This window comes from Mercenaria mercenaria, chromosome 18 (genome assembly GCF_021730395.1).
Source record: "Mercenaria mercenaria strain notata chromosome 18, MADL_Memer_1, whole genome shotgun sequence".
In the NCBI taxonomy this organism is placed as follows: Eukaryota; Metazoa; Mollusca; class Bivalvia; order Venerida; family Veneridae; genus Mercenaria; species Mercenaria mercenaria.
Window position 1 is genome coordinate 34,952,705 of NC_069378.1, and position 19,359 is coordinate 34,972,063.

General features: G+C 38.3%; 1 protein-coding gene across 1 annotated transcript in view; it reads left to right on the top strand.

The window, feature by feature from the left end:
- Positions 1-19,359, top strand: part of LOC123538119 (uncharacterized) — a 109,347-nt gene that overhangs the window by 57,640 nt on the left and 32,348 nt on the right. The window contains exons 5-6 of the mRNA XM_053529780.1: positions 10,232-10,370; positions 17,834-17,960. Of these exons, the coding sequence (XP_053385755.1) occupies positions 10,232-10,370; positions 17,834-17,960 (266 nt within the window). The remainder of the gene's footprint in view (positions 1-10,231; positions 10,371-17,833; positions 17,961-19,359) is intronic.

Sequence of the window (19,359 nt, forward strand, 5' to 3'; positions counted from 1 at the left end):
TTCCCTGCCTCTAGCTGCCATGACAACAGTACTAAAGGTTCAAAGGGAACGCCAGTCATAGACTATTTTGATTATGTAAACCCTTCAGATTTGGAAGAAAATGAAAGGGTAGATGAGAGATATGATGAGTCAGAGGTTGAGAATAAAGCCTCTCTGAGTGAAAGTCCTCAGTCTAAAACTGAAGTTGACTTGAAGACCACATCTCAGTTAAAGGATGAAGAAAAGACTGAAGTAGAGAGCAGTAGAGATTCTGGCACTACAGATTCTGTAGAAATTTTCAAAGAGAAAAAAAATGATACATTTAATGTAACTGCTGATATAAATGATAATCCAACAGTTGATGTTTACAGTACTGCTGAAGAGGTCACAAAATGTAGTGATGATACCAAAACATTCATAAATGATAATGTAGATGATCCATGTGCAAAAAACAATGGCCTAAAAATAAAGAAGTTGAGGAAATCAGAATTCAAGAAAAGAAATAAACAGTTGAAAAAAGATGAAAAAGTGACAGAGAATAAAGATGATATTTTAATAGAATTTACAGAAGACACTAGCAATAATAAGCAAATTGTAACAAAACAAGAGAGTGTTACTCAGACTGATGAAAAAAATAATCTAGAGGTTGATATAAAAGAAGTTGATTCATCTGGTACTGCTGATAATGAAGAGGAAAGGGTGTGTCACGAAGAGAAAGGAGTTCCAGAAAATGTTGTGTCAGAGCTGCACCCAGAATTGACTTGTAAGCCAGAATATAGAAGAGCTCTTGAGGTTGACACAAGTTACCAAGCAGGTGTGAGCAGCGATTCAAATTGTAGCCAATACAGTGCAAGTTCATGGACAAGTGAACATGATACAAGTAGCAGCCTTGATCCAAGTCCAAATCTATGGCATTCATATATAGACTCCAGTGTAAGTCTTGGAACAAATACTGGCGGTATTTATAGTGATACAAGTGATGTAAGTGGGGAAGATTGTAGTTTCTATGACAACTCTACTAACCAAAGATATCAGACTGACTTTCAACATACTACAGATGGCAAATATGTTCAAATTCGGACTTTCTTCCCACGACATAAACTGTATTACAGTAACAGTTATTCAAATGGTGCAATAAAAAATAATGGTGCATTTCCAAATGTAAATATATACAATGAGAATGATGGTGTTTCTGTGGTGGATTATGACGGTTATGGGAACTATTCTGACCCTAATGGAGGGGATTCAGGTGAGATAAGCTGTGATTACTGCAGATTTTGTGCATGCTCAGATTACGAGGGCTGTCCCCTTGAGCAGATGCTTCCAGGAGATGTTTTCTATTATTCGTCCAACTCGGTGGTTCTGTGTGTAAAACAGAACAGACAACACAACCAAGTGGAGATCAATCCAAAACAGGTGAGACATGGTATTATAATTTACAATCTCCAATTTTATCATGTTTTCAAACGGTTGTGTCTGTATATGATTGTCAGATCTATACAATCTTGTTGTTGTATTCTTCAAGTACCCCTTGCCTTGACACACTTTTGTTGTTGCTATTTTTAAACACTAAAATGAAATATATTAGCTTTATTTGATGAAGGTGAATGTAATCATGATGTCACTTATAAATCATTACCCTATTATATTAGGGACATATTTGTAGACCATTATATTATAACTCAGTGATGTCACACTTTAATAGTGCACCATTACATTAGTGATGTCACATATCAGTGATGTCACACTTACAGATAATTAATCCCCCGCCGTGGCGGAGGGATTATAGGAATGGTCTGCGTCCGTCCTTCCGTCCGTCCTTTCGTCCGTAACAAAATCGTGTCCGGTCCATATCTCCTAAACCCCTTGAAGGATTTTCATGAAACTTGGGTCAAATGATCACCTCATCAAGATGATGTGCAGAACCCATGAGACAGCCTTGTCGGTTCAAGGTCAAGGTCACAACTCAAGGTCAAAGGTTTGAGCCTGCCATTTTGTGTCCGCTCTATATCTCCTAAACCCCTTGAAGGAATTTTATAAAACTTGGGTCAAATGATCACCTCATCAAGACAATGTGCAGAACCCATGAGTCAGCCATGCCGGCTCAAGGTCAAGGTCACAACTCCAGGTCAAAGGTTTGAGCCTTCCATTTTGTGTCCGCTCTATATCTCTTAAACCCCTTGAAGGAATTTTATAAAACTTGGGTCAAATGATCACCTCATCAAGACGATGTGCAGAACCTATGAGTCAGTCATGCCGGCTCAAGGTCAAGGTCACAACTTAGGGTCAAAGGTTGAACCTTCCATTTTGTGTCCGCTCTATATCTCCTAAACCCCTTGAAGGATTTTCATCAAACTTGGGTCAAACGATCACCTCATCAAGGCAATGTGCAGAACTTATAAGTCAGCCATGTTGGCTCAAGGTTAAGGTCACAACTGAAGGTCAAAGGTTTGAGCCTTCCATTTTGTGTCCGCTCTGTATCTCCTTAACCCCTTGAAGGATTTTCATCAAACTTGGGTCAAATGATCACCTCATCAAGAACTCGTGAGTCAGCCATGTCAACTGAAGGTCAAGGTCACAACTGAAGGTCAAAGGTTTCAGCTCTGTATCTCCTAAACCCCTTGAAGGATTTTCATAAAACTTTGGTCAAATGATCACCTCATAAGACGTTGTGCAGAATTCATGAGTCAGCCATGTCAGTTCAAGGTCAAGGTCACAGCTAAAATCAAAGGTTTTACCCTTTCACTATCCATAGCAGTGGCGGGGGATTTAGCTGTCTTTCAGACTGCCTTGTTATATCATAGTTCTGTCATGTAACATTTACAGACCTGTGAACTTTAAAACTGATTGAAAAACCTCACAATGTTATCTTCCATCAATCAGTAATTGCCAATTTCCCACAGGGAGGTCAAATTTTTACCATTCAGTATATTAAATTGAATAGGTCATTTCTTCCACTTCCATTTTATTGGTACTTACATGAAATAAATGGTCTCATTATAAGGGAAAACTTGACTTTTCAGAGAAATATATGTCGGAAGGATGGAGATGTGTACTTACTTTGTCAGTTTATGTTATATTGTAAGTTTGGCTTCAAAAATTTTAATCAACTGATTTTAAGATTCAGTCATAGACATATTTTCAGATTTTGCTGGTAAATATGTGGCTCTGTATAAATGGCAAAAATAGTGACCAGTCTTGAGCAAGACCTTATTATTGAAGAATGATTAATTTGATTTTTGCATTGTAATAAGGTTTTATTGGTGGTCGCGGTAATCAGATTTAAGAATTGTAAGCTTGGTCCCAGATGATCAATATCTACTGTATCGGGACATTGAGGGGGCGGATGCTGCTTTATTGATTCTAGAAGAGAAAGTTTTAGGTGTCTTGAAAAAACAGGGATGTGTTTGTTAGCTGTTAAGAAATAATTTTCGTCCTACAGTTACTGGTTGGAACTTCCTTTAGCTGTAAAGAAATTTGTTGTATATAAAGATATAATGGTCCCAGTCTTACTTTAGGTACAATAATTATGTTGAAATGTTTAGGAAAATTTCCATGTTAAATTTTTATGCAGTTTGGGATTGAATCTTGATGACAGCAGCGTGCAGCGCACTTAGAGAAGTTTTGGAGGGACGAAGATGTGGGATGTTTTTGCTTACTTGAAGAAATTGTTTATGATAGTCACTGTCTGTCTCTTCAGACAGTTCCCCCTAGTCCATGAACATCACTGTCTGTCTCTTCAGACACTTTCCCCTAGTCCATGAACATCACTGGCTGTCTTTTCAGACACTTCCTCCTAGTCCATGAACATCACTATCTGTCTCTTCAGACACTTTCCCCTAGTCCATGAGCATCACTGTCTCTCTCTTCAGACAGTTCCTCAAGTCCATGAACATCACTGTCTGTCTCTTCAGACACTTCCCCCTAGTCCATGAACATCACTGTCTGTCTCTTCAGACACTTCCCCCTAGTCCATGAACATCACTGTCTGTCTGTTCAGACACTTCCCCCTAGTCAATGAACATCACTGTCTGTCTCTTCAGACACTTCTCCCTAGTCCATGAACATCACTGTCTGTCTCTTCAGACACTTCCCTCTAGTCCATGAACAGCACTGTCTGTCTCTTCAGACACTTCCCCCTAGTCCATGAACATCACTGTCTGTCTCTTCAGACACTTCCTCAAGTCCATGAACATCACTGTCTGTCTCTTCAGACACTTCCCCCTAGTTCATGAACATCACTGTCTGTCTCTTCAGACACTTCCCCCTAGTCCATGAACATCACTGTCTGTCTCTTCAGACACTTCCTCCAGTCCATGAACATCACTGTCATTCTCTTCAGACACTTCCTTGAGTCCATGCCTCTGGTCTGCCTTGTAGTGCTCAGTACAAGTACCTAAAGTCACTACTGTGACCAGTCTGATAGGGGCAGCACTGCTGTCAGTACTGTTTGTAATATTTACTAGAGAAAAGTACTGAAGATGATAATAATGTCAGTGTTAATGCAACCTGCCAGGTGAAACTGCTAAGAACCAATTTTTTCAGTGCTGTTTGCAACCTACCATGTAGAAGTGCATTGAGTGCTGTTTGCAACCTACCAGGTAGAACTGCTGTCAGTGCTGTTTGCAACCTACCAGTTAAAACTGCTCTCAGTGCTGTTTGCAACCTACCAGTAGAACTCCTTCTGTGCTGTTTGCAACCTACCAGGTAGAACAGCTCTCAGTGCTGTTTGCAACCTACCAGGTAGATTTGCTCTCCATGTTGTTTGTAGAACTGTTCTCAGTGCCGTTTGCAACCTACCAGGTAGAAGTGCTTTTAGTGCTGTTTGCAGCCTACCAGGTAGAAGTGCTCTCAGTGCTGTTTGCAGCCTACCAGGTAAAACTGCTCTCGTTGCTGTTTGCAACCTACCAGGTAGAAGTGTTTTCAGTGCTGTTTGCAACCTACCAGGTAGAAGTGCTTTCAGTGCTGTTTGCAACCTACCAGGTAGAACTGCTCTCAGTGCTGTTTGCAACCTACCAGGTAGAACTGCTCTCAGTGCTGTTTGCAACCTACCAGGTAGAAGTGCTCTTGGTGCTGTTTGCAACCTACCAGGTAGAAGTGCTTTCAGTGCTGTTTGCAACCTACCAGGTAAAACTGCTCTCAGTGCTGTTTGCAACCTACCAGGTAAAACTGATCTCAGTGCTGTTTGCAGCCTACCAGGTAGAACTGCTCTCGGTGCTGTTTGCAACCTACTAGGTAGGACTGCTCTAAGTGCTGTTTGCAACCTACCAGGTAAAACTGCTCTCAGTGCTGTTTGCAAACTGCCAGGTAAAACTGCTCTCAGTGCTGTTTGCAACCTACCAGGAAGAAGTGTTTCGAGTGCTGTTTGCAACCTACCAGGTAGAACTGCTCTCAGTGCTGTTTGCAACCTACCAGGTAGAACTCTCAGTGCTGTTTGCAACCTACCAGGTAAAACTGCTCTCAGTGCTGTTTGCAACCTACCAGGTATAGCTGCTCTCAGTGCTGTTTGTAACCTTCCAGGTAGAACTGCTCTCATTGCTGTTTGCAACCAACCAGGTAGAACTCCTCTCAGTGCTGTTTGCAACCTACCAGGTAGAACTCCTCTCAGTGCTGTTTGCAACCTACCAGGTAGAACTGCTCTCAATGCTGTTTGCAACCTACCAGGTAGAACTCCTCTCAGTGCTGTTTTGCAACCAACCAGGTAGAACTCCTCTCAGTGCTGTTTGCAACCTACCAGGTAGAACTCCTCTCAGTGCTGTTTGCAACCTACCAGGTAGAACTCCTCTCAGTGCTGTTTGCAACCTACCAGGTAGAACTCCTCTCAGTGCTGTTTGCAACCAACCAGGTAGAACTGCTCTCAATGCTGTTTGCAACCTACCAGGTAGAACTCCTCTCAGTGCTGTTTGCAACCTACCAGGTAGAACTCCTCTCAATGCTGTTTGCAACCAACCAGATAGAACTGCTCTTGATGCTGTTTTAAAGTTTAAGATAGTAATGGTCTCATTGCTGTTTGCCACTTACCAGGTAGAGCTGCTGTCAGTGCTGTTTCCAATATATTGACAGTACAGTTTGCAATCAAAGTAAAAACACTGTTTTCAGTGCTGTTGCAATTTGACAACAGTTACTGTTGTTAGAGTCTCCTTAGCTCAGTGGTTAAGGTTGTTTACTTTTAATCACTTCCCTCTCACCACTGGGTTCAAAACCTAGCTTGAGGGGAAGAATTTTTTCATGCGAAGAAGCCTTTCAACCAGTTTACAGGAAGTTGGTGTTGTTAACCATTACTTGTGCCTGATATAATACATGCAGGGGCAGCTGGGTTCTTTTTCCATTGTCAAAAACTGGAATGTAGCAAATATATCAGGTATGTGTCATTGTGATTTAAGGTATTAGATTACTAATAGAGAACCTCCTTTTTGAAGAGTATTCAATTCCTACCATAAATCAACTTTTACTGCAATTCTTAGGGGGGCTATGGGACCAAATTTTTTTATGCCCCCGAAGGGAGGCATATAGTTTTTGAACCGTCTGTCTGTCGGTCTGTCAGTCTGTCCGCAATTTTCGTGTCCTGTCCATATCTTTGTCATCGATGGATGGATTTTCAAATAACTTGGCATGAATGTGTACCACAGTAAGACGACGTGTCGCGCGCAAGACCCAGGTCCGTAGCTCAAAGGTCAAGGTCACACTTAGACATTAAAGGATAGTGCATTGATGGGCGTGTCCAGTCCATATCTTTGTCATCGATGGATGGATTTTCAAATAATTTGGCATGAATGTGTACCACAGTAAGACGACGTGTCGCGTGCAAGACCCAGGTCCGTAGCTCAAAGGTCAAGGTCACACTTAGACGTTAAAGGATAGTGCATTGATGGGCGTGTCCGGTCCATATCTTTGTCATCGATGGATGGATTTTCAAATAACTTGGCATGAATGTGTACCACAGTAAGACGATGTGTCGTGCGCAAGACCCAGGTCCGTAGCTCAAAGGTCAAGGTCACACTTAGATGTTAAAGGATAGTGCATTGATGGGCGTGTCCGGTCCATATCTTTGTCATCCATGGATGGATTTTTAAATAACTTGGCATGAATGTGTACCACAGTAAGACGACGTGTCGTGCGCAAGACCCAGGTCCGTAGCTCAAAGGTCAAGGTCACACTTAGATGTTAAAGGATAGTGCATTGATGGGCGTGTCCTGTCCATATCTTTGTCATCCATGGATGGATTTTTAAATAACTTGGCATGAATGTGTACCACAGTAAGACGACGTGTCGCGCGCAAGACCCAGGTCCGTAGCTCAAAGGTCAAGGTCACACTTAGACGTTATAGGTCATTTTTCATGATAGTGCATTGATGGGCGTGTCCTGTCCATATCTTTGTCATTCATGCATGGATTTTAAAATAACTACGCATGAATGTGTGACACAGTAAGATGACGTGTCGTGTGCAAGACCCAGCTCCGTAGGTCAAAGGTCCTAAACTTTAACATCGGCCATAACTATTCATTCAAAGTGCCAAAGTGACACTTGTTTCGTAAAGTAATATACATGTTTTACATGCTATTCAATTTTCATGTCAAACAACTCTTTCTTTCTATGATTTGGTGTTGTTTGATTTTTGTTTCTCAAGGCCTCCATCGAAACCTTAAACAGAAGGGGTAGAGTTACACATCTTCAAAAATATTGAGTTACACGCAGTGAAAGTTCTCTATTTTGCTTTCACTCTTAGATTATATATTGTGGAAGAAATTTAGGTAAGTTTTACGTCTGCCGTAAGGTTATTTTTAAATGGAGTAAGCAAAATTCAAAACAAACACAGCATTCGACCTTATTTTTTTCAATGTTGAAGTATGAATTCTGTCTCATTAAATTCATTTTCTTGAGGCACCATAGAAAAAATGATATTTACATTTTTTTTTTGTGTTTTATAATTGTTACCAATAGTTTGATGTTTCTTTTATTAAAATTAATGGTTAAATGAGTTCTCTGCAAACGTTTTGGATAGTGGCTGTCACTTTGAAATTTGTCTCTACTTGAGCTTGAGGAGATACCATAAGTTATACAAAATTTATAAAAAGGGGCACGGTAAAAGTTGTTTAAAAGTTGTAAAATAGTGCAAAACACGGTTACCTTTCAGAACATACCAAGCAAAGGCCATTTTGTAAACATTACTATTAGTGATATAATACCTTAATACAATACTGGACAAACAAAATAAATAAGAACTATGTCAGTACTGTTTGCAGTTTGTTCTGCTGTCAGTACTGATTGAGGCTGTCTTGTCATTTTAAAGGGGAAATAAGCAATCAGTTTTATAGCATGAATGAAAGTACTCTTCTCATGTTGGAGCTATCACATTGCCTCATCTTACGAGTTTCATTGATAAAATCTTGCAGAAAATTTCCAGCTATTCTTGGAGACTGCATATTTGATAGGTTGTTTTTTTCATGATTTATTTCTAGGATGGGCACTATCAATCTTTTATTTGGTCTGAGCCATCTCTATACAATTCGGTTGTTCATTAAAACTATTTTTATGTCACTGGGTTTCAGTTATATGAAAAAAATGGACAAATTTGTAGATTTGTTGGAAAAATGTCTCAGCTGATTGTACTTCATGGTTCGGAGGAAAGCTAATTTAATATCTTGATGTTTATTGGTTGTAACTTAAATATTTGCTTTCAAGTTAAGACTTTTTTTTTTTCAGATTTAAGCTGTTAACAAGCATGAGCAATTCACCTGCACAATGAGGAACCTGATAACCAGATATGATCAACCAATCGACAACTGACCTGTTGACAAGATCAACCAATCAAAACAATGCCTGAACTCTTTACAAATATGATAAACTGGCCTGTATACAAACATGGTCAACTGGCCTGTTTACAAACATGATCAACTGACCTGTTTACAAACATGATCAACTGGCCTGTTTACAAACATGATCAACTGGCCTGTATAATCAACTAATCTGTTTACAAACATGACCAACTGACCTGTTTACACACATCAACTTGCCTGTATACAAGCACGATCAACTGGCCTGTATACAAACATGATCAACTTGCCTAGATACAAACATGATCAACTTGCCTATATACAAGCATGATCAACTGGCCTGTATACAACCATGATCAGCTGACCTGTATACAAACATGATCAGCTGGCCTGTATACAGACATGATCAACTGATCTGTTTACAAATTTGATCAACTGACCTGTTCAGAAATAGGGCTGGGACGACTTCAAAATTTTGAAACCAGTTAATCATTTGTATGAAATCAAATTGAACCGGTTAATCGGCCGCCATTTTGAAAATGCTCTTTTCTTTCCAGATGACAGTATCAAGGTTCTTCCAGCAGCTGACTTTATTAGGAACTTACGGACTTCATCGTTTGCAAGCAGTTTGATAATTAATAAGTCATATTTTGGTGTGTTTCAGTTTAAATATATCATGACAGGCAAATCCAAGACTATTGATTATGTTGATTGATGTGTTTTGGCGGAAATATACTGCGGGTCTATGTGCTGGTCAAAGAAATATATAAAGATAAAGTACGATTCGTAATGTTTATTGTTTAAGAGCGATTAGAGGTTTTGCAAAATTGAAACCAGTTTCACCTAGTAATCGAATCGGATCCGATTTACCAAGTTATCGGCCCAGTCCTATTCAGAAACATGATCAACTGGCATGTTTATAAACATGACCAAATGACCTGTTCACAAACATGACCAACTGGCCTGTTCACAAACATGACCAACTGGCCTGTTCACAAATATGATCAACTGGCATGTTTACAAACATGATCAACTGACCTGTTCACCAACATGATCAACTGGCCTGTTTACACACAAGATCAACTGGCCTGTTTACAAACATGATCAACTGGCCTGTTTACACACATGATCAACTGATCAGCTGTATACAAACATGACCCACCGATTTGCACAATGACATGACCTGTAAGCAAACATGTTCAGTCGAGCAGCATAATGATTTACTTGTTCAAAACCAGCTGAACCAGGCATAGACCAGTCATGAATTAGTTTAATTATGTTTTGGTAGTATATCATTTGTTTTACTAATTTGTTGGGTTTTTTCTCAGGTCATACACCATATACCAGACTTGTCAAACAGATTGCATGAAGTCAGACATTTATTGATAAGGATTGATAAACAATACAAAACTAAAGCCCAACAGTGTACCATATGTTTTGTTATTGTTAATTGTAGCCTGATTGTATATATATTTCAGGTCACACCAAAGTCAGCAGCTCTGAATCCTAATGCATCTGTGTTCTTAAGTGTCAAATCCTCCACCCCTGGTGCTCATCCATCTGACACTGGCCAGTTTGAACCAAACGACAGTGGAATAGGCAACACAACAAGCAGTAGTAAGTTCAGTGATTATTTATCCCTCTATTGTTGCCTGCAAATTATGTTTCTTAAAGTGGGACAAAAGAAAGTGATTATCGCAAAAGCCTGTGGTAAACAAAAAATGAAAAATTGTGGACTCAAAATGATTTGCCTCAAATGCTGTGAGTTGGAGCCGTGCTCAGGTTGTGGAAAACCGTGTGTTTGATAGCATGATTCACTTGCCAGAACTAATGCCAGGAGAAGCAACCAAAGTCTTTATGTACACTTAAATGTATGACCCTACTGTGTCAGTTTGACTGTAAGCACAAATTTATTGAAAAGATTTTAGAATTTCCTCAATTACTAGTGTTTTGATATTAAGGAGATTGAGAGGTGCTTTGCCGTGTAGAATAGATTTAAAGAAAAAAATGTCTAGATCTCCAATAAACAAATAACGATGGTAACTTAGTGGGAAAGCACTGAAGTTGAATGCAAATTATGAAAGTAATTTCCTGCAAATTTCCACCCACACTTAAAGTTGCTCCTATTTATTCTGAATCAAAGATATTACCCTTAAAATCACAGAATACTCTGTGGTTTCTATTTTCCAATAACATCAATTTTAGTAGAAAAGCAATTTTCCAGTGACCTTTGTCATTTGCCTTAACAGTCACAAGTGCCATATGCAAAATAGAAGTAAAGATTGCTCAATATCATTATAAATCAATGCCTTTGAGGTCATATTCTCTTTAAAGATCTGGCATTTAATAAATGTGCTAATCAAATATATCTGAGGAGGAGGACTCCAACACTCACATAATCATATTCCAGGTTGAGGTGTGCTGGTATGGTTCACAAGAATAGGCATTTTGTGTCTGCTTGAAAATTGATGAAAAACAGAGATGCCAATCTTGTGAAAATCAATCTAATTTTTAGCTCGACTATTTGAAGAATAAGTAGAGCTATCCTACTCACCACTGCGTCGGTGCCGGCATCGGCGCCACACCCTGGTTAAGTGTTTCGTACCAGTCCACATTTTGACAAAGTCTTTTGAGATAAAGCTTTGAAACTTTCAACACTTGTTTACCATCACCATGTCCAGTTATAGGCAAGAGAACATAACTCTGTCAAGCATTTTGACTGAATTATGGCCCCTTTTGACTTAGAAATCTTGTTTAAGTTTTTCGTACCAGTTCATATTTTGACAAAGTCTTTTGAGATAAAGCTTTGAAACTTTCAACACTTGTTTACCATCACCATGTCCAGTTGTAGGCAAGAGAACATAACTCCATCAAGCATTTTGGTTGAATTATGGCCCCTTTTTGACTTAGAAATCTTGGTTAAGTTTTTCGTACCTGTCTGCATTTGACAAAGTCTTTTGAGATAAAGCTTTGAAACTTTCAACACATGTTTACCATCACCATGTCCAGTTGTGGGCATGAATACATAACTCCATCAAGCATTTTGGCTGAATTATGGCCCCTTTTGACTTAGAAATCTTGGTTAAGTTTTTCGTACCAGTTTATATTTTGTGTAAAGTGTTTGACATATGGCTTTGAAACTTTTATAACTTGTTCAGTATAATAGTCTCTATCAATAGGCAAGAGTACATAACTCTGTCATCTTTTTTGACTGAATTATGGCCCTTTTTGAACTTGGAAATTGGTTCTGTTTTGTATATGTCCATGTTTTGTCAAGACTATTTGACATATGGTTTAAGTGTTTAAACTTTAAACACTTGTTTATCATTATGATTTTCATCTGTAGGCAAGAGTACATAACTCTGACAACTATAATGGCTGAATTATGGCCCTTTTTGGACTTTGAAATTTGTTCAGTTTTTCTTACAAGTCAGCGTTTTGTCAAAACTATTTGAACTGTGGCTTTGAAACTTTTAACACAAGTTTATCAACATGATTTCCATCTGTAGGCAAGAGTACATAACTCTGTCAACTATTTTGACTGAATTATGGCCCTTTTTTGACTTGGAAATTAGTTAAATTTTTCATACAAGTCCATATTTTGCCTAACATATAACTTAACATATTTGCCAACATGGTCACACATTGCCATTTAGTGCAAGACTAATCGAAATCCACAAATACAGGACCATTTTTTGTTTAATCCATTTTTTTCTTTTGTCTGAAAATCTATGGAAATATTTTGACCCCATTCTTCAGTCAATTCTTCGAATAGTCGAGCGCGCTGTCATCCGACAGCTCTTGTTTTTAACGGCCCTAAATATGGACTAAAAGATGTCATTTGAGGTCATCAATTGATTAGTGTAGCAAGTGAAACTAGCATAATTAAGCTGTCCATGTATTGATCTTTGGTTGGTCATATCTATAATTGGACAGGAGTAACTAGATACTGCTTATTCAGAAGCAATTAATCTGGCTACATTCTTTTCACTGGACCATCCCTTACTCTTGAGCAGTATTTATGATGAATGTGACACAAAAAAGGCCTAGAATGAATGGATGACACTGTCAACAATATATAAGCTTGCAAAAGCTGGCTTACAACTGTTCAGATGTAGTTTTTTGTGTGTGGGGTGGGGGGCGGAGTATATGGCTCAGAACTAACATAATCTCGTACTGAATTTCAGTAATCATTTCTTTTACAAATAACAACAAAAAGTAGTTCTACCTCTGTCAACAAACATCTATATGCATTTTTACATATACATATTACATGTTAACATGTTGCGTATGCTTCAATTTTATTTTTTTTTTTAATTTGTAGAAAGCAATTTCTGGCCTTTTGGGGTGCTAAAAATAAACATGCTTGCTAAAATTAACCTATACAGAAAATGACAATGGCTGTAATCTTCTCTGAAACTGCTGGCCTGATTTTTAGCCCACCATCATCAGATGGTGGGCTATTCAAATCACTCTGCGTCCGTGGTCCGGCGTCCTTCCGTCCGTCCGTCCGTCCTTCCGTTAACAATTTCTCGTTATCGCATCTCCTCAGAAACTACCAGGGGGATTTTGACCAAACTTTGTCAGAATAATGTATTGGTACCCTAGTTGTGTCCCCCTAAAAATCAGACTGGTTCAACAATTTTTTAGTAAGTTATGGCCCTTTGTTTATTTCTATAATTTACATAGATTTATATAGGGAAAAACTTTAAAAATCTTCTTGTCCAAAACCACAGAGCCTAGGGCTTTGATATTTGGTATGAAGCATCATCTAGTGGTCCTCTACCAACAAGATTCAAATTATTTCCCATGGGTCTAATATGGCCCCGCCCCGGGGGTCACATGGTTTATATAGACTTACATAGGGAAAAACTTTGAAAAACCTCTTGTCCAAAACCACAGGGCCTAGGGCTTTGATATTTTGTATGTGACATCATCTAGTGGTCTTCTACTAAGTTTGTTCAAATTATCCCACTAGGGTCAAATATGGCCCCGCCCCGGGGGTCACATGGTTTACATAGACTTACATAGAGAAAAACTTTGAAAATCTTCTTGTCCAAACCACAAAGCCTAGGGCTTTGATATTTGTAATGTAGCACCATCTAGTGGTTCTGTACCAAGTTTGTTAAAATTAACCCCCTAGGGTCAAATATGGCCCCACCCTGGGGGTCACATGGTTCATATAGACATATATAGGGAAAAGCTTTTAAAAACTTCTTGTCAATAACCTACAACATTCAAATTTGGACCACATGTATGGTTTTGAGTGGCAAGATGAACCTTGACATGAGTTGACCTTGATTTTGACCTATTGACCTACTTTCACATTTCTGTAGCTACAACCTTCAAATTTGGACCACATGCATAGTTTTGTGCACTGAAATAAACTTTGACCTTGACATTGACCTAGTGACCTACTTTCACATTTTGAAGGTACAGGCTTCAAATTTGGACCACATGCATAGTTTTCGTGTCCGAAATGAAATTTGACCTTGATTTTGACCCAGTGACCTACTTCACATTTCTCAAGCTACAGCCTTCAAATTTGGACCACATGCATGGTTTTATGTACCGAAACAAACTTTGACCTTTACATTGACCTAGTGACCTACTTTCACATTTTTGAAGGTACAGGCTTCAAATTTGGACCACATGCATAGTTCTGTATTCCGAAATACAATTTGACTTTGATTTTGACCTAGTGACCTACTTTCACATTTCTCAAGCTACAGCCTTCAAATTTGGACCACATGCATGGTTTTGTGTACCGAAACAAACTTTGACCTTTACATTGACCTAGTGACCTACTTTCACATTTTTGAAGGTACAGGCTTCAAATTTGGACCACATGCATAGTTCTGTATTTCAAAATAAAATTTGACCTTGATTTTGATCTAGTGACCTACTTTCACATTTCTCAAGCTACAGCCTTCAAATTTGGACCACTTGCATAGTTTTGTGCACCGAAATGAACTTTGACCTTAAGATTGACCTAGTGACCTACTTTCACATTTCTGTAGCTACAGGCTTCAAATTTAGACCACATGCATAGGATTGTGTACCAAAACAAACTTTGACTTTGACATTGACCTAGTGACCTACTTTCACATTTTTGAAGATACAGGCTTCAAATTTGGACCACATGCATAGATTTGTGTTGTGAAGTGAAATTTGACCTTGATTTTGACCTAGTGACCTACTTTCACATTTCTGAAGCTACAGCCTTCAAATTTGGACCACTTGCATAGTTTTGTGTACCGAAATGAACTTTGACCTTAAGATTGACCTAGTGACCTACTTTCAAATTTCTCAAACTACAGCCTTCAAACTTGATGCACATGCATAGTTTTGTGTACAAAGAACTTTGTCCTTGAAATTGATCTAGTGACCTACTTTCACATTTCTCAAGCTACATCTTTCGAATTTGGACCACATGCACAGTGTTGTGTACGGAAATGAAATTTGACCTTGAGCTAGTCATTAAGTCTTGAAATTTGTAACACTCAAAAATGGCACATTGGTGGGCGCCAAGATCACTCTGTGATCTCTTGTTTGAATATCATCTGACTGCAATGTTCCTTGGGTGACCCTCTACCAAATACTTCCAAATAGTTCTTTGTTAAAAAACATGGTCACCAGGTGGTGGGGCTAGTTTTCCTTATATATGAATATATGGAAAACTTTGTTAATATTCTCTGAAACAGCTGGCCAGATTTGAGGGTAAATTCACACCAATGTTCCTTAGCGACATTCTACTTAATTTCTTCAAATCATTCTGTTTTGATAAAACACAATATCATGGCAAGCAAGGGGCTAGGCGAGTTTTCCCTGTGAGGCTTTTTGAAAAACTGAAATGTCCTCTGAAACCACATGCCTGATTTTAAAATAATTTCACATCATTGTTGCTTGTTCTGCAATTCAGCATTGAGGGTCAGATCAGTGTCTGCCATCGTGGCCTTTGTTTACTGTCATTTTCATTTTTCTTATGTACCCCGCACCCACCCTTACAGGAAATTAACATAGTAACACTAATAAAGTGAAATTATGCCATTTTTATGCCCCCACTTTGGGGGAGGCATATAGATTTGCTCTTGTCCTCGTTGTCCGTCCGTCCTTCCGAAAATGTTGTGTCGCGCGTAGCTCTGAAAGTATTTGACGTAGAGTCACAAAACTTTACAAGAATGTTGGTCAGCATGTGTAGTTGTGCACCTGGGGTTTCGCATCCGGATCCATTCAGTCATGTAGAAGTTATGGCCCCTGACTTTGTAAAAATTGGTCATTTTAATGTTGTGTCGTGCCTAGCTCCAAAAGTATATGACCTAGAGTCACAAAACTTTACAGGCATGTTGGTCAGCATGTGCAGTTGTGCACCTGGGGTTTCGCGTCTGGATTCATCCAGACATATAGGAGTTATGGCCCCCGACTTAGTAAAAAATTGGTCATTTTAATGTTGTGTCACGCATAGCTCCAAAAGTATTTGACCTAGAATCACCAAAGTTTACAGGAATCTTGGTCAGCATGTGTAGTTGTGCACCTGGGGTTTCGCGTCCGGATTCATTCAGTCATGTAGAAGTTATGGCCCCTGACTTTGTAAAAATTGGTCATTTTAATGTTGTGTCGTGCCTAGCTCCAAAAGTATATGACCTAGAGTCACAAAACTTTACAGGCATGTTGGTCAGCATGTGTAGTTGTGCACCTGGGGTTTCGCGTCCGGATTCATCCAGTCATGTAGGAGTTATGGCCCCTGACTTCGTAAAAAATTGGTCATTTTAATGTTGTGTCGTGCATAGCCCCAAAAGTATTTGACCTAGAATCACCAAAGTTTACAGGAATGTTGGTCAGCATGTGTAGTTGTGCACCTGGGGTTTCGCATCCGGATTCATTCAGTATTGTAGGAGTTCTGGCCCCTGACTAATGTCATGTAGTGGGGGCATCTGTGTCCCATGGACACATTTCTAGTTCATGTAAAAATCCAGCTGAAATAGATGTACACACATGTATGTGTAAAATGGGTGGAGGAAATTATAGCTATTAACCCAATGTACCAAACTCTTCCTGTTACCAGTACAAAATTTTAACTTTCCAAATATGACTTCTTATTTTGACTGGGGCAGTCTTTTTAAGAAAAGTCAAACTGCATGAAGGAGTTGCTTCCCTTAACTTCAGAAATCTCTACCTATAGCTAAGGGAGATCACTGCATAGAAGATTGAAAAAAGAACTATTATCTTATTAGTCTGATTTCTTTATTTCTAAAGCATCAACTTCAAATACTTACGCAGCATCGAAAATTGCTTTCATAAAACATTCACCAAAAAAAAACACACCATGTTGCAGTAAGATGTGCATAATGCTACTTTAAGTCAATGGCCAGTCATTTTTTCAATGGGATATGTGTGCTTTTACATAGCTCTATTAACAAAAAATAAATCAGAGTAATCCAACAGTTTTGAAATACAGCCAAAACAAGCAGTAAATTCAACCACTTTTCTAGGACTTCGGTTCCCATAGGCAAAAAATAGAGCCGTTAATGTATTGCATTTTGTTGTATGTGAAGAGACTGCAAATAGCACTTTCCTTAGCTGTACTGAGGTTTGTTATCTGTTACAATCAAGGATACTGATAGTGTACATGAGGAGATAACTTGGCCTTGTTGATGCAATATTATAGTACATGTGGCAAGTGTTTTTATTGGGGGGTGTTGTTTCTAGTGATGGCTGGTGTTTAACTTGTTTGTTTGAGATTTGATTATTATTTAGACACAGTCCAGGAGTTGATTGTGATAAATATGCAGAGCATGTAAGGCTTACATTGGTGTGTTTAATAACATTTTTTTTTTTTACAAACATGCAAACTTGTTGAGGAAGTACATAATTAATTCTTGAAAAGTATGAAAAACTTGTTTTGTAATCAGGTAGAGCAATGATACAGAGATGTTTGATTTGTACAGCATAATTTTTACTAGATTGCCAAAGTGGTTGAGATTTTCAGTTTGTACCATTCATTTTCACAATAACACTTTAATACATGTTTCATACGATATGTTTAGCTTGACTTCTATGTTGATGTTCATGTATTTCAGCATCTGACTACTCATACACAAACGGGGATATCAGTGCAGATAAATCTGATGCTGGAGTTTTCTCCCCTACATCAGACTCTCCATTCCAGGTGGAGTTCAACTCTGTCACAGACAATCACAACTTTAAGTAAGTGTAAATTGACATTGTTAAAAACCTTCCACCTTGTACAAACCGTTATTTTCAGGGGTCACACTGGGAATTTTTTTCTCTGAGCCACTGCTTTTTCCAAAGATGAAATTATGAGGCCAACAACGGGGAAGCGCACAGCATTGACGTTCTTGTAGGACTACATTTTATGTACCAAAGTACTCATACCACTCAAGAAATTAATTTAGTTATGACATATTTCTTAGTAACCCTTTAAAAAGCTATTTAGAAATCAATTTTTGTTAACATCTAAAATTATCATTATTATAAATATCTGCCATTTAATAAAAAAAATTCTGAACATGATATTTAAAATAAAGATGTCAAAAAAGAAGAAATTTTGTTTAAGCAGTGTCTTATTTTGCATATTGCCTATAAGTGGGTGGGGTTCGATGCCTTCTCATGTTTTATTCTCGAAAAATACTTTAAAATATGAGCTCCTTTTGCAACAGTTTTTATATTTTTCTTAAATGTAGACTCTTTATTGGCTTTTTATTTAAGACTGCACTAAAAAATCTCGTCAGAAATGACAGAAATTTCCGAAAATTAAGGTCGCGAAAATGGGTGACAAATACGGAAAACGTAAATTAGAATTAAATTTTTGATAAAATACCAATGTTTTATTGCCTTTCTATCATCATATCTGTTCAATACTTACAATTTCTTCTTATCTGAAGCATTTTTATATGTTTTTGCCCAAACTTTCCCTCGGCAACTAACATGATAAGAAAATTTACTACAGATTGTCTAACGGCCGATTGCTCATAAAAAGGTATCAAGTGCACAAAATGATGGTTATAATAATAATTATCCAGTTTGTTATTCAATAATCTAATTATCGCCAATTAACTGCCTGGTCAAATAAAAGTTTTGTAAATTGGCTTCCTCCCTTTCAATAACAGATGTTGTTTGTCTACACAGATTATCGATTTTTCACACCTTTTGGTTCCTAAAACTGGCAATAATCTTAGTTTTGTAGACAGACGTAGCTTCGGGCCATTTTCGCCACTTAGAAAATTTTAATTTAATTTTTTGTCGCAAATGGCTCAAGTGGCAATCGACAGCGTGACCCCTGATTTTAATAGTTGATAATTATAATTTAGGGATTTTGAGCATGTTCTACATATTAACCAGCAAATGAACATTGAAAGGGTATAAGCATTGTGTATTGTGATATGCCATGAAAGAGGATATATTATATGATAACATGTAGCTAGCGGGTGGTGTCTGCTAAAGTTGTCCACCCTCTAACTTGAGCAGTTCTTACCCAGTGTTTTCCAAACTTGGTCGCAATGTTTCATAACCAGCTTGATTGTCCTAGTAGCCCTGGCATTATGGCTATTGAACTACGAAAAAATACAAAAATTACTAGAAATTA